The sequence below is a fragment of the Tauraco erythrolophus genome, chromosome 2 (genome assembly GCF_009769465.1).
Source record: "Tauraco erythrolophus isolate bTauEry1 chromosome 2, bTauEry1.pri, whole genome shotgun sequence".
Taxonomy (NCBI): Eukaryota; Metazoa; Chordata; class Aves; order Musophagiformes; family Musophagidae; genus Tauraco; species Tauraco erythrolophus.
This window is the reverse complement of record NC_141466.1, coordinates 87,625,480-87,653,190: the sequence shown is the minus strand read 5'-3', so window position 1 is coordinate 87,653,190 and position 27,711 is coordinate 87,625,480. Positions and strand designations below refer to the sequence as shown.

At 42.6% G+C, this 27,711-nt stretch overlaps 3 protein-coding genes and 1 non-coding gene across 5 annotated transcripts in view; all 4 read left to right on the top strand.

Annotated features, from left to right (window-relative positions):
- Window positions 1-7,069, top strand: part of ARID4B (AT-rich interaction domain 4B) — a 96,458-nt gene extending 89,389 nt beyond the window's left edge. The window contains 4 exon segments of the mRNA XM_086631575.1: window positions 2,099-2,314; window positions 4,119-4,249; window positions 4,251-4,266; window positions 5,297-7,069. Of these exon segments, the coding sequence (XP_086487701.1) occupies window positions 2,099-2,314; window positions 4,119-4,249; window positions 4,251-4,266; window positions 5,297-5,427 (494 nt within the window). The 3' untranslated portion in view covers window positions 5,428-7,069.
- Window positions 7,070-10,951: 3,882 nt separating this feature from the next.
- RBM34 (RNA binding motif protein 34) lies at window positions 10,952-18,495 on the top strand. Its single transcript, XM_086626070.1, has 10 exons — window positions 10,952-11,215; window positions 11,652-11,794; window positions 12,862-13,081; window positions 13,648-13,707; window positions 14,295-14,338; window positions 14,823-14,906; window positions 15,098-15,161; window positions 15,282-15,324; window positions 16,939-17,057; window positions 18,126-18,495. The coding sequence occupies exons 1-10, from the start codon at window positions 10,952-10,954 to the stop codon at window positions 18,435-18,437; spliced, it is 1,353 nt and encodes a 450-aa protein (XP_086482196.1). The 3' UTR covers window positions 18,438-18,495.
- A 756-nt stretch (window positions 18,496-19,251) lies between these two features.
- TOMM20 (translocase of outer mitochondrial membrane 20) overlaps window positions 19,252-27,711 on the top strand; it is a 35,860-nt gene continuing 27,400 nt past the window's right edge. Inside the window, exons 1-5 of one of the 2 annotated variants that reach the window (XM_086631574.1) lie at window positions 19,252-19,402; window positions 24,366-24,412; window positions 24,636-24,717; window positions 25,002-25,144; window positions 26,268-26,678. In XM_086631574.1, the coding sequence (XP_086487700.1) occupies window positions 19,279-19,402; window positions 24,366-24,412; window positions 24,636-24,717; window positions 25,002-25,144; window positions 26,268-26,312 (441 nt within the window). In that variant the 5' untranslated portion in view covers window positions 19,252-19,278 and the 3' untranslated portion in view covers window positions 26,313-26,678. Of the gene's footprint in view, window positions 19,403-24,365; window positions 24,413-24,635; window positions 24,718-25,001; window positions 25,145-26,267; window positions 26,679-27,711 lie in introns of those variants that run through there. The other variant, XR_015223025.1, reaches the window with a different exon arrangement.
- LOC147529262 (small nucleolar RNA SNORA14) lies at window positions 20,105-20,239 on the top strand. Its single transcript, XR_015222058.1, has one exon. It is a non-coding gene; the product is annotated as a small nucleolar RNA SNORA14 (small nucleolar RNA).

The following is a 27,711-nucleotide window of genomic DNA, read 5'->3' as shown; positions in this document are numbered from 1 at the left end:
GTTATTTCTGGGCCTGTTTCTAAGAGGTTCTTAATATTGTGTAATTCAGAAAGACTAAGAAGAGTGAATATTTCACACCTGGTAGAATTCAGACAGGAATCTCGGTGGCATGATAGCTCCATGCTTTAGAGGGGACCTGAAGGCAATTCGTATTTTCCACAAGATGAGTTTTTAGAGGTTAATATCTCTTCCAGTAGCAAATACAAGAGTAATTCCAGAAAAATATAGGCTCTGTTTCCTTCCTATATCATCTGTTACATCTTCAGTAAATAATGCTTTTGCAGCTTTTTTGTTGTTGTAGAAGCCAATTGGAATAGATACCACAATACTGGGGAAGAGAAGCTTAATAAAAGCGGAGGTGCATTAGAGAGACATATGCACACGTGTTCGGGAGGCAGCAAGATTAATTACTGCCTCATCTCACTGTTAATAAAAAATACTAGAGAACAGTCAGCTGAAGAGTGAAGCTGGGAGGATAGCTGTAAAAAAGGTAGTGAAAGCAAGGATAGAAAGCATATGCTATGCCTTTTTTCCTCTTTCTTCCTCCCTCGTGTCCCCTTTTCTTTCTTTTAACAGCTTTTACTAAAAGTCTGTACTTTCTGGCCTGGTATTTCCTTTCACCCCACCCATCCTTCATGTTCATTGATCTCCTCTTCACATTTTCTCATCCTTTTTCATTCCATTTCACTAATCTCCTTCCATAATCCTTATTCCTTCCCTTACCCCAGGAATTAAAGTAACAAAACAAACTGAATTTGCAGAACTAATACACTGGTTTTAGCTTTACCATTGTTCCTTTTGATTTGGTGAGTTTATCCCTTTTTTCTCAACCTATGTCTTCGTCAGGATGCAAGCACTTCAAAGCTGGAGTTGTTTCTTGTACTGTGTACAGTCCTTGGTGTGTATGTGGTCTTTTTGTTAGGCTTCAGGCACTACTATGTGTCATAAGGGCAATAAATAGATAAAATGCGGAGCCAGTTGTAAGCAAAAAAACACTTTTTGCAAAATTCAGGTAAACCTGTTCAAGCTGCTTTTGTAGAAGCTTCAACTGTTGCCTTTGGATTAAGCCAGCAGACAATGGCAGCTCTGCAGCCTGCCGAGTTCTCATACCGTGTGTGTCTTGGTGTTCAGTGTCTCCAGTGTAGATCACCAGATCATAAAGACCCAGAACCAAAGGAGACTTGTAGGGTTCATTTTGTCAACACCTGAGGCAGATACAACTGGAGCATAAGTTTCTCTTGGTAAATATTAATTGAACATGTTTTTAAAAGCAGCACTAATGATGGAGATTATGCAGCTTCCCTAGGCAATTTATTCTAGTGCTTCTCTAGACTTCTGTTGAATTATAATGTCTTGCCCCTGCGTCCACCCCAGTTTTATTTTTGTAATGCTAAACAAACTTCATCCTCTCAATCATTACTCATAAATCATGTCTTTTAGACACGTTATTTTGTTACTCTTCTTTGGGCGATCTGATTAGAAAACTGCATTCAGTTCAGCCTGTTGCTTTATAGCCAGAGTTATTTCAGTGTCAGGTTAACGTCTTCTGCTTTGGATCAGCTGAAGATGTTTTTCTGCAATTAAAGAGTCTGATCATCATGTCTGAAGATTTTTGTAGATGATGTCACGCAAATTCGGATCACTGCTAGTTATTTTAGCACGGAAAACCTAAAATAAACGAAGGTGACATAAGGCTACGAAAAAGGCCATTTGCATACTCTCATTTCTGCTACACGTGCCTAGCACACACACTTTCAGCAATATACTAACCAGTATTCGGATGGGTTGTGGAGCCACAGGCTAGTCCTTTTATCTACCCTCTCACTCTGTTTGGTTCCCATAGGTCCACATAATAGCTGTGAATCTAGCTGCACAGCTATATACCCATTTTGTGGTCCTGTCTTTAGGCAAGAGTGATGCAAAGAGCTGTGTGCCAAGCTTCTATACCAGGATGGATTATATCCTTTTAGAGTACAAGGATTTTGGTCAAATAAACTCCTGTTACATGTAAACCAGCACAGGGGTAGCGTCTGATAACCTTTGGTTTGGGCAGGAAGGTTGCTTTGTTTTGTAACAGTCTGTCTTCTTGTTTCTTCAGCAAACAGCAGTGACAGTGATGAACTGTCTGCTGGTGAAAGTGTGTCCAAGTCTCAGTCAGCAAAATCAGTTTCTACTGGCATGAAATCTCACCAAACCAAATCACCCGCAAGAACACAATCTCCAGGAAAATGTGGGAAAAATGGAGAGAAGGAGTCTGATCTCAAAGAACAGAATAATCGTTTGCCCAAAGTTTACAAATGGAGTTTTCAAATGTGTAAGTATTTTCTTCAAAACATACCTAGTGTGGTCTTGCGCTATATTATAAGAAGGCTTTTTGAATATTTTGGTTTTTTTCCCCTAAAATTATTCCGTACTCAGTTTGCTTAATTTTGTGATAAATCCTGATGTCAGGATTTTTTTTTTTTTCTGCAAATGCAGTGCAGGAAACCGCCTATATCACACTCTTCTGATACTGTTTTTAGATATGGCTCCTGTGCTGACTTGCTGTTCTTGCCGTCCTGTGCAGACCTGTTATTCTGGCCTGAATTTTATCCACTATATGTACTTCTTGTGTTGATGTTTTCTTGCAGTTTTACTCCTCGTTCTCTAGTTATTGTTCAGCCACTTAACTTTTTCCCCGTTCATTTTGCCTTAGAGAACCAGGAGACGTTTACTATTTCTAGTACTAAGAACTTTCAGTGAGTGTGTGTCAGTCAGCTCTAGGTACGCGTATAGCTAGGGGTGAGCAGTATTGAAAGGGTCGTGCATTTGCCTATCTGAAAAACAGTTCAGTAGCTTATTAATGCCTCTATTAATGCAACTTCTTAATTGGCTCTGTGTGTGTCTGTATGCTGTTGCAGCATTATTTGCAGTGGGAAGAAAAGAGAAGTAAGATAAATTATTAGGTGATTGAAGCCTTCTTCCTCAATATAACAATAAGCAAACAATTGAAAATAATTATTTAAAATTGAAAACTTGCTGGTTTTAGCCCTCTCTCGTACAGCATCTGGGTATTTAATTGTCTAGTCAGCAATAAATTATTGTCCTTTGTACCAGCCATGGATGTACAGCATCGCTTGGATTGCTTTCTCTTTGCTTTTGAAGGTCAATTGAAACTGTGTGGCGTGAGTGATTTAAGTTGCTTCTTAAAGTAATCCATAGTATCTCGTGCACAAATGACCTTAGTGTATGTCAAGTTTCTGAAGTTCTCAGAGCGTTATGCCTTGCTTTTCTCTGTGCTCTGTCCTGGGCTGTGTGAAGGCTGCTGTTGCCCACAGCCTAATATAGTTGTGGCTTTTAGTCCTTTGGTGCTACCTTCATTGCAGGTGGTTGAAGTGCATTCTGCACGTCACAGCAGTTGAAATCATTCTTAAATGTCTTTGAATGGAGTATCTCCGGTCTGGCTTACCCGAACTGAACCGACATATTTCCCACAGCTGTGTGCCACATTGTGGAGAGCTCCCAGCTGGAAACAGCCAGAGGGGAAGCACCTGTGCTTACCATGTCCATTGCCATCCCTGTGTGGGATGCCAGCAAGGAGGTCCTGCATAGTTACGCCTTATGGCCCATGTGCCATGGACTTGATTAGAACCACCCCACGGTTATTCAGATTCCTGTTGTAACCTGCTTGGTTTTTAACAACAGGCTCAAAGTTTTGGCCCCTGTGTTTTCACCAGTTGTCTTGATTTTATTTTTTTATTTTCCTTTCTATGGGGACAGGAATGCATGTGTTTTCTTCCTCTCCCACTTCCTTAAAAACAAAACAAGTGTATCTTTGGTGATATCTTTCAAACAATAATAAAAAATGAACAAAGTTTATGATAATGTTTGTGTAGTGGAGGGTGTCCCTGCCCATGGCAGGGGAGTTGGAACTAGATGATCTTTGAGGTCCCTTCCAACCCTGTCCATGCTGTGATTCTGTGATAATGAACAGCAGCTGCTGTTGCTGTGTTTCTTGGCTTTCCTGTCTGCTACCTCAAAGCACATCACTAAGATTCGAATACTTCCCATTGCACTGATACCAGAAGTTTTTGGAAATGCTGCAATACATTAATTAACAGAGGTTGTTTAACTTGCAGCTGACTTGGAAAATTTGACTAGTGCTGAGCGCATAACAGTTCTCCAAGAAAAACTGCAGGAAATCAGGAAACATTACCTGTCCTTGAAATCTGAGGTGGCTTCCATTGACCGAAGAAGAAAGCGCTTAAAGAAAAAAAGAGCGGGAAAGTAAGTGCTGGGACCTAAATCCTACTTATAGAGGGCTAAATTGCATGTCATGTTATTAAGGTGTTAACAATAATTGGATAATTTTTTGGGAGATGTGTGCCAGTAGGAGTGTGGTTTTGTTTGTTTTTAAAAAACAACTCTATACAGTTATTTTGTGATCTTTAGAAGGTACAGTTCAGATATCCAGGGACTATGTAAGGGACAAACATTAAAAAAACATGCAATCTATTTAATTCTGTTTAGGCAGAACTACTTTGTACAGAAAAAAAATATACAGAAAAAGAAACTTTTCTAAGCAGCGAACAAAGCATCGAAGGTTGTTAATAACTTAAAACTTTTCTTCAAGTTCCACAATAATTTACTATAGTATTGCTTGCATGTCTAGTTAGTGCCTTCCCCTTAGGTTAAGTGTTTTGTTTTATGAGTTGAAGGGAAACCATCAATTAAATCTCTCATTTCCCTGAAGCTGCTTTACTTATTGCTGTAGGGAATGTTCTAGTGTGCCTGCTTCTAGCAGCATTAAAAGGATTATTTTCTCCATGTCTCGTTTATGTGCACATTTAAGAGTTCACTTGAGTACGAAAAGAAATACTGAAATGCCACATGTAGTAAGATTTTATGGCTGCAACCATCACATGGGAACTGCAGTTGCTTCTTGGCTGCCGGAGCAGGGTGTATGTGCAGATTCAGTGCTGGGACAAGGCCCTGCCTGTGCTGATTCCCACAAGAAACAGGTTGGCTGTTCTTGCAGGGCAGGAATGAGCTCTGGCATCCACTGGCTGGGCCTTTGATCTAGGTGGCTGGTGAAGGAGGGCTGCAAGGAGCAATGCCGTGCTGCGTTGCACATGGCCAAAGCTGTCTCTCAGAGTATTTCCCACAAAAACTAGGGAATGGAAGCTTTTTTTCTTCTTGATTACTAGACATGAGTTGCTGGAGTCAGTATATACCAGTGCTGCTTGTTGAATGGGAAAACATTTTTATTGCTTAATTTGTAAATTCTTATAACCTGTGTTTTCCTCTTCCTGTGCAGGTGCTGCTACTACATCATCTTCCTCCTCATCACCTTCCTCTAGTTCCATTACTGCTGCAGTTATGTTAACTTTAGCAGAACCATCTATGTCAAGTTCATCACAGAATGGAATGTCAGTTGAGTGCAGGTGACAGCAGGACTTGCCAAAGCACTTTGCACTTAATGGCTGCTGAGGGCCACTCTTTTTTTTTTTTCTTTTCTTTTTTTTTTTTATACTGCACAGTGGCACAAAATTCAGACAAGCACTATTTTGTATTTAAAGTTGTTTCTTGACAAGCTAACTTTGCACTTAAGTGCACTTTTATGAAGAAAAAGTACAACAAACTGCTTTTCCTCAAGCAATAATTGTTTCCAACTTGTCTGGGAATTGTAAGTCCAGTGACTCGAAGGCCTTCCACTGTGGCAAATGGAGGCTGTTCACTGCCTGTAGAGACAGTACATTAAGCATATAGTTGTTGGGTTGATCTAAAGAAATGTGGTAAGGCTTACTGTATTCCCTGGTATTTTGTTAAAGCTGGAACATTTGATATTTTTCCATTTATTTATGACAAATATTGAACCTATTTTCATTTGTACAAGCTAATTGTTTTTTAACTGCTAAGTCACCTTATAGTGGCTTTAATTGTATACGTCAAGCACATGTATTCAATTCAAAACCTGCAGTTAGTAGGATGTTTGACATCAGTCCTGGTAACCAAATATGAGAATTCCTTTAAAAAAGAAAAAAAAGACTGACTAATGTTTACAGGTTTGAATTAGGCTTAAATAGGTTACTCTGGGTTTTAAGAACCCATTAATTGGAATGAAACTACTGTACTTTGCCATTTTTCTATAAAACAGTATTTTTTTTTTAATTTTGATAAAATACATTATGAAAAAGAAAATGGCTAACAAACTGTATTAAATCTTAATGTATAAAGATTGTATTTAGCCAGTTTAAAGTGTATATTTATTCATAATGGATTATAACAGTTATATTTTTGTGTTTTCTTGTAAATGTTTCTTTTCCCTTAAAGCAACAAATATTTCATTTGTAATGCTTATTTTATTACGAGCTTCAAGGAGAGGACTTCAAGACAGAGCAAGGTGTGAAGTTATAATTTGTGGTTGCTGATATGAACACTGCCACAAAATGGTAGTTGTTTTTAAAACAAATAGCTAGCTGAGTGGTAGACATTTAATTTTTTAAATGCCTTGTACAAATTCCAAAACCGACTTCAAACTGTTTTCACTTGTATTGATTTTATGTTGTATGGATCCCAAGCTCTCTCCTGTTAATTATATACCTTTGTAAGACATTTGTATATTGCGGAAGTGTTCATTCAAGCTATTTAATACCTGGCACTGTTAATACACAGTACTTTATTGTACAGATTGTTTTACTGTTTTAATTGTAGTTCTGTGTACTTCTTTTGCCTGGGGAAATAGGGGCTGGCATGTTTTTCTTTGTTTTCTGGCAATACAACATGTAAGAATTCAAAGCATTTTGTTTGTAGATGCTAGAGTGTCAGAATCCTTTACATTTGACTTTTCTAAGAAAAGCATTTTCAGTCTTCGTAGTGTGTGCTTAAGGTTAACTGATTTTATTGAAAATGGTTTCAAAGTATTCAGAATTGTACAGGACTGTAAAAATTTGTTGACAAACATTGAAGGAAAAGCTTATAGAAAAAAGCTATAAAATATATATTAGGTTCTGCAGAAAATGGAGAATTATGTAATATATTGTACAAATGTAAGCAAAGGCCTCTGAAATAAAATGCCATAGTTTGTGAATCCCTGATTTTGTTTCTAACAGTTTAATTAAGCAACCATAGTGTGTTCATTAAAATGACATCAAGCTGCAGAATCAGTTTAGCAAATGATCTTTGATATGGTGTAATAGGCACATAAAGATAAGCCGGAGCAGGTACATTGGCCTAATTTTCCTCTTAGCGATTAATTCAAATTCATCCTCTTTTTCAGCAGAAAGGGAAAGCTTCGCCCATTGAGATCGTTCAGGCAGCGCCGGCTGAAAAAAAGATGAATTGTGATTCACGTTAATTCAGGTAGTTTGGAAACGTACAAGCAAGCCCCTGAAAATATTTGCTGACTTCTAGTATTGACTGCCTCAAGATCAGATTCAGTCGAAGTGAAACTGAATAAAACTTTTTAGTGTTATCTGCTTACGTCATGCCTGGCTGCAGTTCAGTTGACCGAAATACTGTTGCACCTGCAAAATGATAGATGACTGATGAGGCTGAAAAATGACAAACGATGATAAGCTTTGGAAATGTTAACTGTATTAATAGTTACCAGTGATCTGAGACTGACAGGAGTAATTTTAATAATTTCAGTGAGGCTACTCAGAGGATAATATTTGCATATGTTTTAAGTTCAGCAGAATCAGAGTCGTAGTAGTTCAGTTCTGCCTTTCAGTCTCAGTGGGCGTAACTGGTATTGAAATAACTGGGAACTACATCTGGGCAAGCAGGAGCCAGTTCAGCTCTCCACTCACTGCTCTTTCGTTATCAGCTCTCAGTTTTAGTGCCAGCATTTTTGCTTTGATGTGACAATTGTGTTCTATGAGAGGATTTGTTTGTTAAAAAAAGGGATCAGTAGTCACCTCCCCACTCCCAAACTGAGTTTTTGCATACATACGATTTTTGCTGTTCTTTAATACAGAGATTATTTAATTTTTTTTGTGCTTCTCATGCAGTTTAATGACTAGTCAAAAATCCGTTCTGGATGTTTTATATTGCACCTCTCCTGTGAAGCGTGTGTGTAAACAGCATTCTCCAGGTCCATGTTACTTGTGTCCCAGTGGTTACAAAGGAAGGTACGTTTGGCAAACTGCTGGCTAGGCAATTTTATCCTGTGTTCCAGTGAGTCAAATCCGAGCTTATTTTCAGGTTACATACTGTAATGCAGCTTTAAACGTGGGTGTGCTCCCTGCTTGGCATGCACACTGCACTAGCAGCTGAGAAAGTCTCATCCCAGCAGCAATTGCTGGGCTCCGAGTGCCTGCTCGGACCACGACCTGAAAGGCAAAGTGGGACAAACTGCCCCTCCTTTATCCCTGGCACCTGGGCCATGCGACGGGATCAGTTCCGCGCACCTCGTGTTTGATTGTGTTGGAAACAGCTGAGAGTGTAGACTGTCCGCGTACGCTGCGAGAAAGCACGCCTTGTCTGAAGGCGTCTGCGCTGCTCCCGACTCCCTTTATTTACAGTCTCCACCGATGCTTGTGCGTACTCGTTACTGATGCTTGTGCGTACTCGTTACTGTGTAGTTTCCATCACGCTATGGAATTTGTGTCGCCGCAGGGCCCAGACTGGCGCTCTGGCAGAGCTCCTGAAGGCTGCCTGCCTTCTGTTGAGCTTCAGCAGTCACAGGTGTCTGAAGTGTCAGCCAGCTCAACTCTCGGCCGGTGTCGTTCTGATGTATTTTGATGGTTTGGTTGGTTCCGCCCACCTGTGTCACCTATGAAACTGCTCTGTTGGGTGAAGGTGGATTGCAAAGGCCAACACAAGCAGTGCGGCAGCCACTTGCCAGTTTTTGAGAAGTTGTGTAATTCGCTTGGGCTGACCCCATCAATGAGGGTCCCTACTTTTCCTGGCATCCAGAAGGCCAGACATGGGATGTCCGGTGCATGTGTGAAGACTAACGCTTTACCTTCATTCTATAGCTGGATTACGTGTTTTTTGCCTTCAATTGCCAACAAAACTGCTACCACTGGCAGTTCAGAAAGGGTCTGAAGTACATAAAATGCTACAACAGAAGAGCTGTTCCTATTTGCTTCAGCCTTTGAGTGCCTGGTAATTTTCTGTGCCTTTCCAATTATTATTACATCATCTAGCATTTAAAATTACATTCTGGACAGGCAGGTCTAAAGGGAGATCCCAATTAGGTGCTTGATTTCAGAGTTAGTAACAGATCAAAATTTCTTGTGCATCAGCTGCACTGTGGCCTGGGTTGGAAAATTACCTATTTTAGAATTAACGTAACAAAAAAGGGTCTTTTCCAGTTGGATCAGTTACTCAGTCCTATCCGTGTGTAGCTGCAGCAGCAAGATGATCCAGAGCACTTACCTCTACTGGCTACAGAGTGAAGCTGGGGGAAAGAGGTACGACTGGTTCTTCCTTTTCCTACAGTCCTTGAATGCCCCGTGAACTACTGGGTTGCAGAGATTTTTTTCATCAGAAAAATGCTCACATTCTTTAAAAGCCTGCTGCAGATCCCAAGTACAGATGGGCAGTCAGGTTCCTTCTGGATTGTCTCAAGTGATGCCGTGGGACGATCTCTCCGGTGGTCTAGTAATTGAAGACTCAGCAATAACTGCTTCACCATCTGTGGCTCTGTGCTCCTTCTGTAACTCTGGTTTGTTGTTAACGCGTACCGAGTCTCTTTCAGACCAACACGTCATGGAAACCATTCACTTTTGGGTGCTCTTCACACCCCACGCTCTTTGCATTTTCTAATCCTTTTCCCAGTTTGTCTCAAGGTGAGCTACTTTAAAAGGGGCTGCCTGAGCGCCAGAAGGACGCCTTCTACCTGTGAACGTAAGCGTTGGGTCATCCACCTGGTGACTGTGCACCTTAATGGAACGGTTTGAGGAAGTCCTTTTCCACAGGCTTCAGTTCAGTTTCCCAGCACCAGCGCTGCCGGAGCACGAGGCAGCCTGGCACAGACCGAAGGCGTCAGTCTGGGACCGTGCTGGGCCACCTGGTCCCTGCAGCCAGTCGGGTCTGGGGCAGCTTTGGAAGCGGAGCTGTGTAAGGATCGTGGCAGTGCTGCACACAGGCCAGCAGCCCTCTGCTGAGCCGTGCTGGCTGGCTCGGAGCTGCAGTGTCAGCTGGGCTTCCAGGTTGGGGTTTTGTTCATCAGAGCGCTGGTAAGAACCAGTGAGAACTTCTTGCTGCTTTCCATTTAAGCTCGCTCAAGGACGACGAGAACATCTCACACTTTAACTGGTGGTCTGGGGAGTTGTGTGGTTGGTTGGAGTTGTGGAGTTTTTTTGTTGTTTGTAGTTTTTTTTGTGGTGGTGTTTTTTTAAACTTCATCCTGGATGTGGGCAGGATAGCCATCGTGAGGATACATTCAGACAAAAGAAAGGATGCCGTAAGAAGTACTCCCACAGCAACATGCGGCACAGGAAGTTATTCTTTCCGTAGACAGCAGCAACGTTATTTTTTAACCACTTGTGGCACTCTGAGCCACTTCAGTGACGTTAAGTAGAAGCAGCTTGAGAAGACAGAAGCGATGGCAGAATAACGTCCCTCTCCCTTCCCAGACGGAGCTGAGGGTCTTGGAAAATAAATGAAACAACGTGTCACACGACATCCCCCCATCGGCCATAGCTGATGTTTTATGTTTTCACGTTGCTGCCAAGCAAAACGGGCAGCTTTCGCCCCGCGACTCCGTGGGGCCGTGGCGATGCCAAGGCCGGGCTCCCAGGCCGGGGCGCGGGGCAGGTTTCCGGCGAGCGGAGGGGCTGCCGCCCTCGCACGGCCCGGGCCCGACCCCTCACGACGCGCTACGAGCGCGGCCCCGGTGCGCACCCCGCTCCGCCCCACCGGCACCACCGCCCGCGGCGGCGGCGGCGGCGGCGGCTCGCCCCGGCCCCGCGCGCCGGAAGTGACGCGCGCCGGGTGCACTGGCCGCACTCCGTGAGCAGCCATGAGGGGCGGCCGGAGGCGCGCGGAGCCGCAGGACCCGCCGGCAGCGGCGGAGAAGGAGGAGGAGGAGGAGGAAGGGGAAGGCTTCGCCGCGCGCCCTCCCCGCGCGCGGGGGCGAGGCGGGGCGGCCGCGGTGGCGCGGGCGGAGGAGTACGTGGTGGGACAGGTGGCGGGCAGCCTCCGGCCGGGCCGCCCGCCCGCCGCGCCGCTCGCGCGCCTCTTCAGCGCCGCCGCCGCCCCGCCCGTGCTGCTGGCCGTGGCGGCGGTAAGCGCCGCGCTCCTCCGGGACACCGCGGGGCTGCGGCGGCGGCGCTCCCGGTCCGGCTCGGGCGGTGGGTGCCCCCAGCGGGGCGGCTCCCTGCTGCCTTGCGCGTTCGTGCCCGGGAGGGGCCGAATAAGGGTGTTGGTGGGCGATGGGCGGGAGGGCAGCGGCTTCCCGAAGTTATCCGAGGGCGGTTCCTCGTTGGAGCGCACGGCCGCGGGCGCCTTTCGCGGTGTGCTGACCCGGCGGTCGTCCCCTCTGGGCTGGAAGTGCCGGGATGAACGCGGGCGGGCGGGACCAGCGGGGTGGGTGCCAGTGAGCGGGCAGGTCTGGGTGTCGGAAGCGCCGCTTCTTGCAGTCGGCTTCAGTTAGTGGCACTCCAAACAAATTACGATATATAAAATAGTTGTGGGGTGGTTTGTTGGGTTTTTTTTTAAAGGAAAAGAAGAAAAGAAAGCGTACAGAAGAAGTGGAGAAACCATCAGAAGACCAGAGCTCATCCGTTGTACAAGAACCTCCTATAAAAGCAAAGAAAGCCAGCAAGAAGGAACTTTCAAAAGCAGAGAAAAAATTGGCCAACAGGTGAGTAGATGATCCTTTCTTATAGTAAGATTAAAAAAAAACAATGTCTAGATTAATCATAAGATTATGAGTTCAGTGAAACAATAAAGTTCTGTTCTACTGTTCGTCTTGAACTTTGTGTTTAAAAAGATTATTTTTAAGAAGACTGTGAAAATTTTCTGTAGTTTGCCCCAGAAGGTAATAAATACTTCCAACTTTTTGAAGTTTTGGGTCCGTGAAGTGCAAGTTCCCTGTTGGAGAGCTAACAGGGCTAGAGGTTGTAGACTTAGACAAAAAGTCCTCTCTGGCACAGGATCATGCTCTCTAACTGTGATTGGCTTTGTCCAACAGACCCGTAGTCAAAGAAAGGAGCAGAGGTGGTTGTCCTTGTCACGCTTGCCCTCTGCTGTGACACAGAACTACTCTGTTACACTGTCCCTTCTCTTAGATACACAGGGGTGAACCAAGACCCTGTCAGTGCAGGCAGGAAGCTTGTCTCTGTACGGTGAAGTTTGGGTAATGAGGTTTGCTCGATAGTAGCCTGAGGCTAACACCTTGTCCTCTCTCTGTCACTGTCTCTCCTTGCATCTTCCATGCCTGTGAAACGTGTTTGCTGTTTTGGTGTTGGTAGGTAGCCTTCCAGAGGCTTCTTCACATCTGTTCGTGCTATTCTGGCAAGTTTGAATAGACAGAGATTTTGTTAGTGCATGGATGGATCCCAAAGGATTGGGTTTTTTGAGTGTTCTGGATACTGGGAAGAAGTAAATCTCTCATTAGTTCTAGCATGCAAAGATGATTTTTTTTTCCCTTTCAATTTTAGAGGGTATCAAATTACTTAATTCTGAATTCTTTCTTACTCATACTGAATAATAAACGCAATGTCCTGGGGACAGCAAATACTTTTCCGTGTTATGAAATGGTCAGATACGATTGTTTAATACATAAGCAAAACAGTATTTGAAATTTTATGTTTAACATAATTTAAATTGTAAGTTAAAATATTTATCTTGGAGGCTTTAATTCTTTGACCTTGAAAACGCTGTTTTTTTTCCCATCAGTTATAATTTGCTTGTCTTTTTTCTGATAAGAGAGAGCGCTTTGGAGCGGGCAGATGAAGAGGAGGAGCAGAAATTATTTCAAAACAAGGCAAAGCAAAAAAAAGGGCCTTCTCATGCCGTCGCCAAAAGTGTTGTTAATTCAGATACAGGCACTGCTATAAAACAACAAAAGGAAAAGAAGGTGGTTGATGAAACGATAAACAGAAGAACAGTGTTTGTTGGAAACTTGCCTGTCAACTGCACTGTTCAGGTATGCGAGCAGATTCTGTGAGCTAAAGGGATGAAAAGAATCACAACAGTCCTTAGTTTGAGGGGATGTTTCCAGCTGAGAGGTCAGACACGTTTGTGACTGAAATTGCTTTTTGGGAAAGTAGGAATTAGTGCTTGTTATCAGAAGCCATGAGAGGCAGTCTCTTCTGTTTTACTGGAGTTGGGCTTTTTACAGCAGTAGATGCAGTGGCTCTATCTTCAGTAGAATTGGTTGGTTTCTTTTTCAGTGAAAAATTACGTAATAAATGAGGACCACAGTTACAAAGTTAGTCCTCTTCTAATTTGGAATGCAACTGATACTCAGATTGTTGCATAAAATATGTTAAATTCGTACTTTCTTCCATCGAAATGGGTATGAATTCAGCAACCTGTAGAATAATAAGCTGCTACAAGAAACACAGAAAAGGTTACAAATTACTCGCATGTTTTTAGTAGCCAAGTAAATTGAAGATAGTGTAAAAACAATCTTACTAATAAATATTCAACAATAATTCTTATTAGCAGGATGCAAAAATGTAATGAATATCTGTGGTATCTTCTGTTTAGGCACTGAAATCTCTTTTTAAAGAGTATGGACCAATAAAATCCATTCGATTCCGGTCTTTGGTACGTTATTTCCTCTGATGTTATGTAACAGATTTATTTTTTGGTCTTAAAGGGTGGTATTCATAAGGCTCGTGTCTTCGTTAGTTCAGAAGTGGGTTTGAGTGTGTATTTTTTGCCATTAGAAGAAGTCTTGCAGATTTTACCACCGAGGCATTGTAGATTCATCTTTCCTTTCATCGTGTTTTACTCTTCCTGTAGCAGCAGTTGGTAGTGTCAGAGCTGTATTTTCTCTGGAAGAAGAACACCTTGATTATTGTTCATTTAGCTAAGGTATTACTTGCCTGTTTTTAAATCATAGTAGCAAAGACACATTGATTATAAATCAGTACTGCTACTCTGTGAAATAGTTGAAGATAACAGTCTTGGAACTCAAGAAACAGACAAAGTCAAAGCAAGCTGTGTAGTTCTGAGGTCTTTCTAGATCATCTCTCGGAATAGCCACTTCCATCATTTGCTCACTGCACTGGCTACGTTGCTTTGGGTGGGAATGAATGGTACCTGTTTGAATTCCACTTTGTCTTCAAGAACAAATGTTTGAGATAAATGGACACTAGGCCCACTTAACTAAAGCTCTTTTTATCTTAAAGGTTCCAGCAGAAGATACTTTATCGAAAAAGTTAGCAGCAATAAAGTAGGTTCCTCTTGTGAATTTCATGCTTTATTTTTCAAGGCAAAAATATTTTTTTTTAAGTGTTGGTTGTTACATGTTTGGCTATATTCATTTTTTAATATTGTCTTTCTTTGACTTTTGTAATTACCTTTGTGCATATTTAAGTTTTCTGGGCAAGTGAAGAAGAATTATGTGCCTGTTATACTAGTAATTCTTTATCTTAGGTTGCATTTCTTATATTTTAGGAAGGAGGAAGATGCTAATAGTCTTTAATTCCTTTGGATGTATTTATGAGCTGAGGAAGCTTGATCAGGGTGCATATACAGGCTGTATAGGATGTACGGTGAGACTGCCTTGAACATGAGGGGCTAGCTTCACCTTTCCAAGGAATGAAGTTACTGTGCACAAAACAAGAGGAGGCATAAAAGTGTTTAATGAGTAAAGTGCTTGTGCACTGCACATCATCGCAATTATTTGAACAATATGTGTCTTTTTCATGTTCCAGGCATAAGGTGCACCCTAATGCGAAGTTTATTAATGCTTATGTTGTATTTAAGGAAGAATGTGATGCCATTAAGGCTCTAAACAAGTAAGTGTCAGTTTTGTTCCTCATTCCCTGTTGAAGAGGTGGATTTACAAATTATTTTGAAGTACCTCCTGTCTTTTACTTGAATTGGAATAAAATGTTTGTTCAAACTTAAATTTGTGCTTTGCAGTGGCACTGTAGATTAAGAAACACTCATTTAATTTTTAAAACTTTTTTGCTTTTGGCTACAAAAGAAATGGAACAGAAATTGCTAGTGGATTTCACATCAGAGTTGACATTGCATCAAAAACCAGTTCGGTAAGTAAGATGTGTGACTAGAAAACCTCTTTTCTGGTGTGTGGTTTTTTGTTTGTTTGTTGTGGGTTTTTTTTTTCTGTAACAGATAACTTACTTTCTTATATCTCTTGTTTTCTTTAGCATGACAATAAACGATCTGTGTTCTTGGGAAATCTCTCATATGGTAAGCCTAAAATGGATTGTTGTGCATCGTTAGTTAACATTTGTGGAACATGTTGCTGTCAGGGATCTTTTATTAATTGATACTCAGGGTAGCACGTTTAAGTAACTGAATATCTTTTGCTGGAATTAACTTTTTAAATAGAAGTTTTATTTTTTAACCGAAACACCTAAAAGGATCTTAAGTCTCTGGCAAGTTCTGCAGGTTAGTTATTTTCTTTATTGTAGCTAGAACTGCAAGCACTTTTAGTTCTTCTTGTCGCTTGATGTTTTTTAAATAGATGTGACTAAACTGCATAGGCCGTAGCTTTCTAAACTGTTAAACGTATACTGGTGCTTCCGAGTGGTACGCAGTGGTGGCTTCTTGTTCTGATGCTGGCTGTGAGCCACAGGGTGAGTGTCTGTGCAGGCAGCCGTTGGCAACGGGTTGTTACCCGTGTGGAGGTGCTTACTGTGTAGTCGAGGTCAGCGCTTGATGAATATTCCACTGCTTCTGAGCAGACTGGAGAGTAGGTGAAGGCATCGCCATCAGGGGTGGTCTGTGTGAGGGTATCGATGGAGTCAGGATGCTTAGGACGAGCGCTTTGCTTGGGGGTGGTGTGGATGCGTAAATGCACAGGGTGAAGGCATGCCCCGTGCCCGCGGCCTGACACAGAGCCGGTGTCGCGCTCCGCGGACAGTAGTGCTGGAACAGACAGGCTTTAGACTGCAGCCTGTCTGAAAATCTGGGTAGATGGCAAATCTAATCGTGGTGACATTACCAATGCCTTTTGTGTGGAGCTTGAGTAACTACTGTGCATCCTGCAGAAAAAAAAAAAAGGATACTTGCTGTGCTCTGAAAATGACTTCAGCAGCTCAAACCTGTCTCAGCACATCCAAGTCCCATTGCTGTACTTACACCTGTACTATGAAGTTTAGCCTCTCCCCTTAGCAGAGATGACGATGACATCTGTGTACAGGGATTTACCATAGCCTGAAGCGTACCTGTACAGAAAAGAGAACAACCTGTATTTTTGTATTGGTGCATGATACTTGCTTGTTCGCAGAGACATGAGACCAAGGCGGCCTCACTCATCCGGCCGTTATCAGAGTAACCGCACAGCAGCTGTGGTTGGAAGCTGTAAGTCCCTTCTCTTCCACTCAGCTAAAATTCACGATGCAGTCAAGGAGCACTAGACTTCAAGAACTGCCAGCTCAAGCTGGTTATCGTCAGCATTAATTCTTAGAAAGTCATTCTGGCATAAGAAGGAGCTCCAAAAATGTCGCACAAAGCTTAATTTCTACTATGTTCAAACCATAAATGAAATTACTTGAAAAATATATGTTGGTCTTTGCCTTCATTCTTATTTGTGATTTATGTTGTACTTACTCTTCAAAGATGGAGAATCAGTAACTGTCAAAGTAAATAGCCCTTCATAGTCTGCATTGTTAACTTGCTGGAATTTTCCTGAACCACTGATATTTGTGGACCTATATACGTTTACATATTAATATATGTGTTTAAATACGTATGTTTGTGTACCTGAATTGGTGAAAACGAAACATTTGGATTTGGGCCAGGCTTCTAAAGCTGTGTGCCTTACTGAAGAGGCATCTGTTTCATTGTGCTTGCCTGCAGACATCAGCGACGATGCTGTGCGAGAACACTTTTCCGTCTGTGGAAGTGTGGTAGCAGTGCGAGTTGTGAGAGACAGAAAGACCGGCTTGGGCAAAGGCTTCGGCTATGTTCTCTTTGAGGTACGTGTGAATAGTGCACTTCAGGACATTGGGAATACTTCGAAATCTGAATTGGGATTTGCCTTTATGTCCTTCTAAATTTTTTTTCTGTAGTAATTTGGTTTTTATTTGTGTATGACATTAAATGGTAGTGTTGTTGTGTATGTTAAAAGCAGCCTGGAAGACCAGTTCTGTGGAAGCAGACACAAAGCAAACTGGTTTAGGTTATGTACAAAGAAAAGTTGTAAAACGTTGGGGTGAAAGAAAGGAACTTTAAGGGAAAGACTTAAAGGAGGGACGGGTGAGTTCGCTTGGTGCAACTGCAATGTTCTATTTTTCACGTGTGGAATATGAGTGGAATTCTTTCCTGCAGCTAGATTGCTTCCTGGCTCTCTGTTTCGGATTCAGTACAGCTTGCTTTCTCATGGCAGTCTCCCAGATTCATCTTTTGTTTCCTGTAGCCCAGTACCTTTTTTTTCCCCCAGTTTTTCCTTGCAGCCTTCCAGTACTTAAAGGGGGCCTACAGGAAAGCTGGACAGGGACTTTTTACAAGGGCATGTAGTGATAGGACAAGAGGATTTAAACTGAAAGAGAGGAAATTTAGATTGGATCAAAGAAAGAAATTCTTCCCTCTGAGGGTGGTGAGGCACTGGAACAGGTTGCCCAGAGAAGTTGTGGATGCCCCTTCCCTGGAAGCGTTCAAGGCCAGGTTGGATGAGGCTTTGAGCAACCTGGTGTAGTGGAAGGTGGCCCTGCCCATGGCAGGGGGTTTGGAACTAGATGATCTTTGAGGTCCCTTCCAACCCAAACCATTCTATGATTCCTTCATCTCTCTGCCTCTATCTTTCACATCTCACATAAGCTGTTTTATAGCCCAGTTTCAAGTATCTGTGCTGCAGTGCGTGGGCTATGTGGGTGTGCTGGTGTTTCTGAGCAGAGCAGAGATGTTGTATCATTCAATAAACAAAGCAGCTTCAGTGCTCTTTATTGTAAAATCTTGCTTTCAAAAATTAAGGAAAGGCAACTACTTGTTTGAAAGCAATCAGTCGGAAGTAATGCTGCTTTTAAACTGAATGTCTGTTCTTGTAGAATACAGATGCTGTACATCTTGCTCTGAAACTCAACGAGACTCTTCTGTCGGGCAGAAAGATCCGAGTGAAGCGCTGTGGAGACAAGTGGAAAGCACCACAGAAAAGTCGAGATCAGTCTCGTGGTCCGAAGGACAGAGCTGGTACCACATTAAAAACCAAGCGGCGCTCTAACGATGCGTTTGTTGGTGAAAAAGCAGTCCCGTTGAAGAAGAGCGCTAAACCAAAAAGACTAAAAACTGTTCCCAGAAAGACAGCTGGGAAAAACAAACAGTCTTCTTGTAAAAATCCAACACACAAAAGTGTTCATTAGCCTTGTAAAGACTGGTGTACACTGGAGTGTTCTGTCATAAATTCTGTTTGCTGACACAGCTGTGGTTGTTGTTAGTATTCAGTCTGGGGATTTTGGCCACTCCCGGGAGGCAGCACGAGGTATGTGTCCGTACCCCAGTCACCGGACAGACGCGGCACGGTTTTACTGGAATATGTCTCCAGGAATATGTCTCTAGCCGAGGTCTGGCTGCAGGGTTACGGAGTTTTTCCGTTTGGAGTTGTGCAGAACTACTCGGAAGGACGACAGAAACCGCGGCTCGTGCAGACCGAGCCTGTGATGGTCCGCAGATCATTACCTAGACAGTCGTTCGGGGTTTTGTCCATTGTTAAGCTCCAGTTCACCGGGCTCCCGCCTTTCGGGCGGCGAAGAGCTGATGCCGGGGAGCGCCCTGAGGCCCGGCCCGGCAGCGGGGCGCTCCCCGGGGCGGGCGGGGACGGCGGTGCCGCCTTCCCGCGGAGTGTCTGCTCCGGTCCCCGCCGCCCTTCTCGGTTTCCCCAGCCATGTCCCTTTCCGGGGCGCTTCCCTCTCCGCCGCGCAGCTGAGGGAGCGGCGGGCCCGCCGGCGGCGGCAGGCAACCGGCCCGTCCGCGCATGCGCGGCGGGGGCGGCCGGCTTCCCCGCAGGCACTGGAGCAGGCGCCCCCTGCCGCCGCGGGCTGATGACGTCAGCGGAAGCGAGGCGGGGTCCTTTCTGGCTGCCCGCTCGCCCCAAGGTGCCTGCAGAGCTCGGCGCCGGCCGCGCGGCGGGCGGGAGGGAGGGGGAGGCAGCGGCGGCGCGGCGGGACGGGACGGGACGGGACCTTCCCCTCGGCGCCGGGCACGATGATGGTGGGCAAGACCAGCGCCATCGCGGCGGGCCTCTGCGGGGCCCTTTTCATCGGCTACTGCATCTACTTCGACCGCAAGAGACGGAGCGACCCGAATTTCAAGAACCGGCTGCGGGAGCGTGAGTGTCCGCGCCGCCCCTTCCCTTCCGTCGGAGGCCGCCGCCTCCCGCCACGGGCCGCCGCCTCCCCTCCCCCTCCGGGCCGGCCCGCGCGCGGGGGGCGAGAGGGCGGCACGTGGCGCCTCTGCAGCGCCGCCGGGGACCGGCTGCCGCCGCCCGCCCCCCCCCCCCCCGCCTGCGGCGTCGGAGGGGAACGGCCTCCCCGGCCTCCTCCCTGCGGGGGGAACCGCCTGGAGCCCCCGCCCCAGCCCGCCTTGCCGCGGTTACGGGGCGGGAAGGGCGCGAGTTGGGGCCGGGTGGCCGGGGCCAGACTGGGGCTGGCGGGCGGCGTTCGCCCAGGGGCGCTTGTGCGAGGCAGGCCTGGAGCCCGGCGGTCGGTTGCCTCTCGTCGTCGCGTTACCTAAACCAGGGGACGGGGCTTCGCGTCCGACCGTGTTTTCTGCCCTTTTTGTACTTACTGGGTGACTTGTGGTTTCCGCCTCAGAAGTTTGTCTTGGAAATAACTCACCTCCCTCTTTTTTTTTTAATTTTTTGGAAATCTTGTTACCTACACACTCAGCCATACTGTTATCGCCACTGCATTTACGTGACAGTATCTTTTTTTTGTTTTGGAGGACCGTAAAATAAAGCAGTACGATCTCTTATAGTGAATTTGTTGCTGTGGTAAGGCAAGAGTCGGTGGCAGCCCTCGGGTTTCATCTGCTGCATTCTTAACCCTCCTGGTAGCTCTGTTATTAGCTTCCAGGATAAGAATGAATGCCAGAGAAAACTGTTGATTAATCCAAAATGTAGAGCTCTTCTTCCGTGGCTCTTCATTATTTCACATCTTCAACACTTATTTAAATGCCTTGATAATTAGTGAAGGTTTTAAATGTAACTGTAAGCGTGGGTACTCAAATCATCCAAGGCACTCAGATGAATCATGAGAAATAAGCAGATACTTGTTGTGCTGGGTTGTTTCTGTTGTGGGAATACGTATAGTATTCCTTTGATAACTAATCTGAAGATAAGGAATAACCTTTCAGGTAAACTTTCTGGACAAGTAAACATAATGCGATCAGCAGTTTCATGGATGGAAGAGTCAGTAACTAGATGGGTTAAAAATGAATCATTTACCTGGTGATGTTTGAATGTAACTTAAACGCTTTTATTCTGCCTTAATGGATTGAATTTGTTGAGTGACCAGTGTTGACGGTTAACAGCGTATTTATTCCCCTTTCTGTAAGCTCTTCCACAGCAAATGGTGTCTTTCAAATACTTCATCTTCAGGCCTTTGCTCATGTATGCAGGATCTTGGATGCATACTTTTTGTGTGCCTTCCAAGTACTTTTTGCTCTGCAGTGCAAGTCATTCACTGTGAGTTTTTAGTATAGTAAACTGGTGTGTGCTTGTCTTGCACAAGCAAACTCGATTATTGGCAGTATAGTCAGCCATGCTCTTTTTATGGTGTTAAATACGTAATAGAGAAAATACTGGATTACATCAGATTTTTGCATTGCATTGTTTTAGTTATCTGAGCTTCTATCCAGTAATGTTCTGAGTAAACCTTAGACGTGCTCTGATTAAGAATTAACATTTTCTTTAAAGTGGAAAACCATTGTGGTTTGATAGGGGATGGCTGTTGTTGTTTGGAGGACGTCACTGTGTGACTTATGATCCTTGGACGTGATACACTGGGCTTTTAGTTGTGAGACTTTAGATAATATTAAGGAATTTAATTTTATTTATGTTTTTTAGTACCGTAACTGATTCTTTAGTGTGGATGCTTCTGTAGTGGTGCCAGTGATCTGAGTATTACAGCACTTTTACTGTTTTTTAAGGCTTGGGCTGTAAAATATTTGACTGAAAAAAGTTCAGTGCAGCAGCCAGTTGCAGTTCTTTAGATGAAGATACTAGATGACCTTTAAGGTCCCTTCTAAATCAAACCATTCTATGATATACTATTTCTCGGACAGCAGTAGGGGTATTTGATGAAAAACTTGTAGAAGCCACCTTTACAGCAGATCTTTTCCAGAAGCATTCTTAGGATAAGATAGTTTTTCAGCTTCTGTGATGCAATGTCACGAAAATCTGTGAAGGTCAGGAGATCCTATATGGCAGTGGATTGCCTGTTGTATTTGGTCAAGCACATGCTGGCAAATGAAGACCCAGTGCTTTTTTTGCCATCCCAGTTGTGTTGTACATCTCTTTGTGCTGTGTTAGGACCAAAGTTTACGTTACAAAGGCCCATCATGAAAATGAGGTGACCAGATTCAGGTTTCAAGAAAAAAAAAAAAAAATTCCTGGGAGGCTTGAAGAACTGATGGACTTTGGTTTTCCAGATGTCTTAGTGTTACTTATTTAGCAGATTTTGTGTTATTTTAGGTTTTCTTGTTGCTAGTTTGGGGGCATGTCCATATTTAATCTGGGGACCAAAAGATAACAAAGCTGTCTGGATCTGCTTAGTTTCCACAGCTGTCTTTTGAGATGGTAAGATGTTAGATGTGTTTGCCATTGGTGTTCTTGATTGTATAAACCAGAACTGTTCTGAATGCAAGTGTAGGCACTGATCTCTTCGTTCAGAGACAGCCAGAATTTCTGACTGTGCTGAACTTTGCCTCTGAGCACCTTCTGCCGGGACAGCTGAGCGAGAGGCAAGCAGTAGGCAGACTTCACGGGTGGGAGCTGAAGATGCAGACGGCTCTTTGGTCACTCTTTTCCTTTGTGAGACTGGTTTTGGAGCTGCTGGGGCAGCCCAGGGATTTTTGTAACCCGTACCAGCGCGTTGGGTTATCCGTTGGTTCACATTTGAAACTTATCCCCCATGTACGAGAGCTGTGCCCAAAGAACCTGTGAGCCACGTGCAGTTTGAGAGCTGCAGTTCAGCTTTCTGTTTTGGGTGGGTTCACATGCATTTTCTTGGAGGTCGCTGAGGGAAAACAGAAAGGTTGGTTTTTTTAGATGTGTGGGTTTTTTTTTTTCCCCAAAGCCGTTGCTTTTTGCTTGTATTACGAATGTAACTTCACTGTTGTTGCAAAGATGCTTTACAGCTAGTGTTACCAACTAGTGTAGGAAGAATTCCTAAATACCCTTTAGAGCTTTTTCTTTTTGGTAATTGTTTTAGCTAGTGGACTTAGAGAGAGACCTGTAAAAACATATTAAGAAGATGAAGAAAAATTGCATAGTAATTGGACTTGAAAGATTCTATAGGTCAGTGTTCAATTTTAAAATCTGGTGATTCTTCACATTCCTTTAGTCTTTTCAGATTAAAATATATCATTTCATGTGCATGCCATCAGTGGTCAAAAGCTTTTATTAAATAGTTGCAGTTACCAGCATGTCTTTTTTTTCTCTATTTCTGAATGCTCAACATGGTGACTGATACCTGTTGTAGTACTTTAAAAGATGTCATTAGTCGTGCCAAGAAAACACAGTTTTCTCCTGAAAATGACGTACAAACACTAAGCTGTCACTCCTTGTACTTTGCCGTGACGTTTTCACTGAATGCACTACAGTTGAAATGTGGCTTGTTTTGATAGTGAAACATTTTGTGTGTTACTTTTTTTTTCTCCTTATTTTTATTTCATCTTTAAGATTTTCTGTATTAGCAAAACCAGTTTGCATAGTGATGCAGTTTAGAGTTTTGTGCAAAGTAATGGTTCAGAAAACTTGGAGTGAGCTAATGGAAGGCACCAGCTTTCAAGAGACAAATTCTTCTTTAATATTGCAAACAACCAAAATTATGATGTGCTACAGTTCTATACGACACATTTTTCTGGATGTGATGTTGTAAAATACCACACACAGGTCAATAAGCTGTAGAAATTCGGGTGCTAAGGCTTATTAAAATATCATAGAAGGTAAAAGAGTGATCATGTAGTTAGAATATGAACTCCATTTATATAAAGAACACTTGATCTTGTCCATAAATTTCACGTGTTACGTTATCGTTGCTGGGAAATAATATTCCTCAATGTCTTCATCATGTGGACAGTTGCGAATTTTTAACTCGTTGCCATTAAAACTGCTAGTCGTATTTTTACAACTGCTTGTAAGATTGTCTCAAAAGAAAAATCAGAGCTCTGCAGCAGTTGTTCTTTGTCAACATAAATGTTTATCAAGCAGACACTGAGGACAAACAGTAAGAGTACAGGTATTTAACCATAGGCTGTATTTAAAAGCTATATTGGTGTAACTGTTTCAGTTAACGAACTGATGATTTACCAAAATGATTATTTGAAGGAAATCACCAGTATTACTAAAATTATTCTTTCTGCTTTAAAATATCTTTATACATGCCTAATTGCATTAAAAACAAGCTATAAATCATTTTAATTACAGTAGTTTTACTGGACTGGTACAACTTTATGTTGCAGACCAACTTTATGCCTTTAGGTTGGGGAATTAAATCTGTAAATGTTTGCTTTCCTCAGATTTCAGAAATGTATGCTTCAGTATTGCTTTTGCTGTGGGATGATGAGATATTGCCACTTGTTTAAGTAGTTCCCAAGTCTTTGCTTTAAAGCAGCTGAGAAAGTGCACCTGTGTACTGTGATCTGCTAGAGTTCCTGTTGGTGAAGCACCATGTAGTTCAAAGTTAGATAGCCTTGACTTGTAGGCAGTTCTTCTGTGGCTTATAATTGTTAGAAATCCTGCAGAATTACTCTAATTCTCTTTCCTTCTTCATGCCTCTAGCGCATGAGGTACGCTCTGCTGCAGGCCCTGCACCGCTGGTGTTTGCCATAGCCAGCGAGAGAGGAGTTGCCCTTTTGAGCTGGGATGCTGCTGCCAGCCCTCAGTAGACCTCTAAATGGTGTTCTGGTGCAGAGAGTGGTTTGCAGTCTTGTGTTCAGTCTTCAGTATTTGGAATATGTTACCAATTTCTTATTTTGGAAATAACTTTGATTTGTTCACGGTTTTGAACCGTAATCTGAAGGCTTTTTTAATTGCAAATTAAAAACGTAAGATGTTTTTATTCTTACAGGAAGGAAGAAACAGAAGCTTGCCAAAGAGAGAGCAGGGCTTTCCAAGGTAATACTGTGTTCAATAATGCAGTGATACTTTGAAAGAGCCTGAGTTTCAAAAACATTCTGTGTACGTTTAACTTCGTGGTGATGCTTTTATTTTTTTTTGCCAGTTTCAGTGTAACAGTACAGTTGTGTGTGTGTTTGATTTCACTGGGGAATGTTTTCTGCTAACTTGTTTAGTAACTGATGTGTAAGGGCCAACTTCGTTTTTACTCTGTGTGTTATAGTTGCCTGATCTGAAAGATGCTGAAGCAGTTCAGAAGTTTTTCCTTGAGGAAATTCAGCTTGGCGAGGAACTACTAGCTCAAGGTAATAGCATAATTTTTTTTGAAGGGTTAAGTTGTAAAATAATTTTCTTTACCTTTGCTAGAAGATGATTTGTCTATAGTAAGATCTTTTGGGGAGTCAAACTCACCTAGAAAAATCTGTTTACTTGTTTCTAACCTTCTGTGTTTGGAAGATCCAGCAAGAGAGGAGGAATAAAAGGGTGGATTGATTCTCAGTAATTTAATCCACTGTTGAAGGATGTTTTATGTAAACACTTTACAGTGTGAAAGAAGGTTGATTTCAAAACATTATGATTTGTCATACAGGTGAATATGAGAAAGGTGTTGATCACTTGACCAATGCCATTGCTGTGTGTGGACAGCCGCAGCAGCTACTACAAGTTCTACAGCAGACTCTTCCACCACCAGTGTTTCAAATGCTTCTAACTAAGCTCCCTACAATAAGTCAGGTATGCAAAATGTTCCCTGTTGTTTTGGTTTGAAAATAATTGAACTGCTTCTCTTATCCACTACATCAGCCTTGAGTATTGGTTTTTGTAGTGTATTTTTTTAATATGTTCAGTTAGATTAAAAGAGGCTTTTTTCTCCTGGAACATTAAAAAGCGTATGTGAAAAATATCATGTAGCATTAGTAGCAAACAGGGTAAAATAGAAATACAAAACTTCCCTCACGCGTAGGGTGTGCTAAGCTCTTCTAAAGTAGAGAAGATGTCTGACTGCAGCTCTGATACTATAAGTGCATCCACTGTTTCCCAAATACAAGTTGGGCCATCAGAAAAATCGTAACTTTTTGCACTGGATCTTGGGTTTTAATTTTTTACTTATATATCTACAAGTGTCTCTAAGTGCTATGAAAGTCCATTAGAATTAATCTGTTCCTTTTGCTAGCCTGTTGCTTCTGGGCCAGCCATAAACACGAAATGTTAACTAGCATCAGAACACATGAAAGTTTTGGAAGCTTGGGGGTTTCCCTGGTGATAAAAACGTTCATAGCTCTGTGTATAAAATGCTTTCCCTTTTTAGCCTGAGTACTGTGCAGGTAACGTTGGTAATATGATAGCAGATGAGTCTATTATAAAATAAGTAATATGTTTTACATTCTTGAGTGCAAGGGTACTCCGTCACGGTGTTGCCTCACGTAAAGCTGAGACTCAGTGCTGTGCGTCAGTCAGCTCTCCGTAGAGCTCAGGCCTGGTTACGTTTCGGTTTAAGGTCTGTATAGTCAGTACAAACACTGAAAAGTATTTATTGGGTACGCAAGTTGTAAAGGTCTGGGGAAACAATGGAGGAAAAAACGTTTCCTTAGAGAAGAGTGCCAAAAACCACACAGAGGTCATCACGTGAGGCTGATAGGGTATTATTTATCTGACTTTGGCTTTGTTAGGCATTGCACGGTATGTAATTTCTGTGGAACTAACTTCAAAAACTTCTGTCAGATTACCATTTTTAACATTGATCAGTTAGCTCAGTAATTACACTGCTTATTGTTCAGTGTAAAATTACATTGCTTGATAATCAGTTGCCTACTGTCAATTTTATGTAATTGTGAATGAGTTTTTCTCCTTCTTACAGAGAATTGTAAGTGCACAGTGCTTGGCTGAAGATGATGTTGAATGAGGTCACACCACAACAGGGGGAAAAAATGTTTTCTTACCCCAGAAGATGAGCATCAGTAGGGGGATAAAGGGGCAAACATAGTAGTTAATGGACTGTGTACCACATCGGGTTCTACCAGAGTTAAAATTAACTTTGTGTAGGTGGGTTTCGCAGGATTTTATTTATTATCCCAGTGAAAAAGTGTATTTTGATAAGAATTCATTTTATAAATACACTGTGTTGAGTTATCAAAGTATCACTAACTTCATCATTATTAAAATATGCAGTTGTAATGTTGTACATATAAAGGCATAAAACTACAACCTATTAAAAACCCAATGCTCATTTTTGAAAAAACGAAGTGATGGCAATAAAGATTTATCTGCACTTGTGTGTCCCTATAGTACTACTTTAAATTTCAGAACATTTGAATGTCAGAGCAAATGATCAAAAAATGACTTAACATTAAAATCTATTTTTAATGTTATGGCTTGTCTTCCAATGCTGTTAATTAAGTTTAAAACCTTGTGTCATTTCTTGAGAAAACAGACATGTGATCATTTATACAGTGACTGATCACCTTAGAAAGAGATGCAAATCAGAATGATAATAGATGACTGGCTGCAGAAAGAGTGACAAATCCATTTCTGTCAGGAACAATAACACCTGAAGTGATGCAAGTCAAAGCTGTGTCTGGCAAACACGAAAGCTCTGTTAATGCAGGTGTCTGAAATAAAGCTGTTTGGAGTAGAACCTGGGGCAGATTGTAAGTGCACAAAGGTTGGTGTTTTGGAAACCTTGAAACCGTTTTGCAAGATAGGCAGTTGACGTTTCAGTCTCTACTCTTCAAGACTGTAGAAAGCGGTTAACAGTTTTTGGCATTTATCTTAAAAAAATAAAATAAAAATTACACTGATAAGGTGAGACAATGATACCCCCAGGCTAAACTAGCTAAAACTAATGGAATTAGAAGGATGTTGTGAAATTTTGGTGTGGTGTGATACTGTAAGCTTGAATTTAGGTTAAGTTCTCCTTTGTCAGTGAAAAGGAGGCAGATAATATACAGACTAAAGTGAGTAGCAGAAGCACACTTCTGAAAGCAAGTTTTCCATGGATAGGATGTTCTCAGTGTCGAAACAGATTGGCTTCTGCTGTTCTCTGGTTTTGTGCAATCGCCACACGGGTGGCAGAAGAAACAATTAAAAGTGTAGTTTTATATTTTTGGCACGGTGACTTGTTTAACTTAAGGAAAAGAAAGGAGGAGAATGCTTCGATGTGTCTATCTTTCAGACCAGCTGATAGATTGTGCTAATGATGCTGATAATATTAATAGTAAGGTAATAGGTGGCATAGTCCAAGTAGAAGTGGGATGCTCTGAGAGCATTTTAGCCAACATTCCCATCTCTGTCTGTCTCTTTTC

What these genes read in the sequence shown, in the direction of transcription:
- RBM34 (XM_086626070.1), top strand. Translation starts at nt 10,952, where the DNA reads ATGAGGGGCGGCCGGAGGCGCGCGGAGCCGCAGGACCCGCCGGCAGCG. An exon ending in TGCTGCTGGCCGTGGCGGCG is followed by an intron (nt 11,216 to 11,651) that starts GTAAGCGCCGCG and finishes TTTTTTTTAAAG; the next exon opens with GAAAAGAAGAAAAGAAAGCG. An exon ending in TTGCATCAAAAACCAGTTCG is followed by an intron (nt 15,162 to 15,281) that starts GTAAGTAAGATG and finishes TGTTTTCTTTAG; the next exon opens with CATGACAATAAACGATCTGT.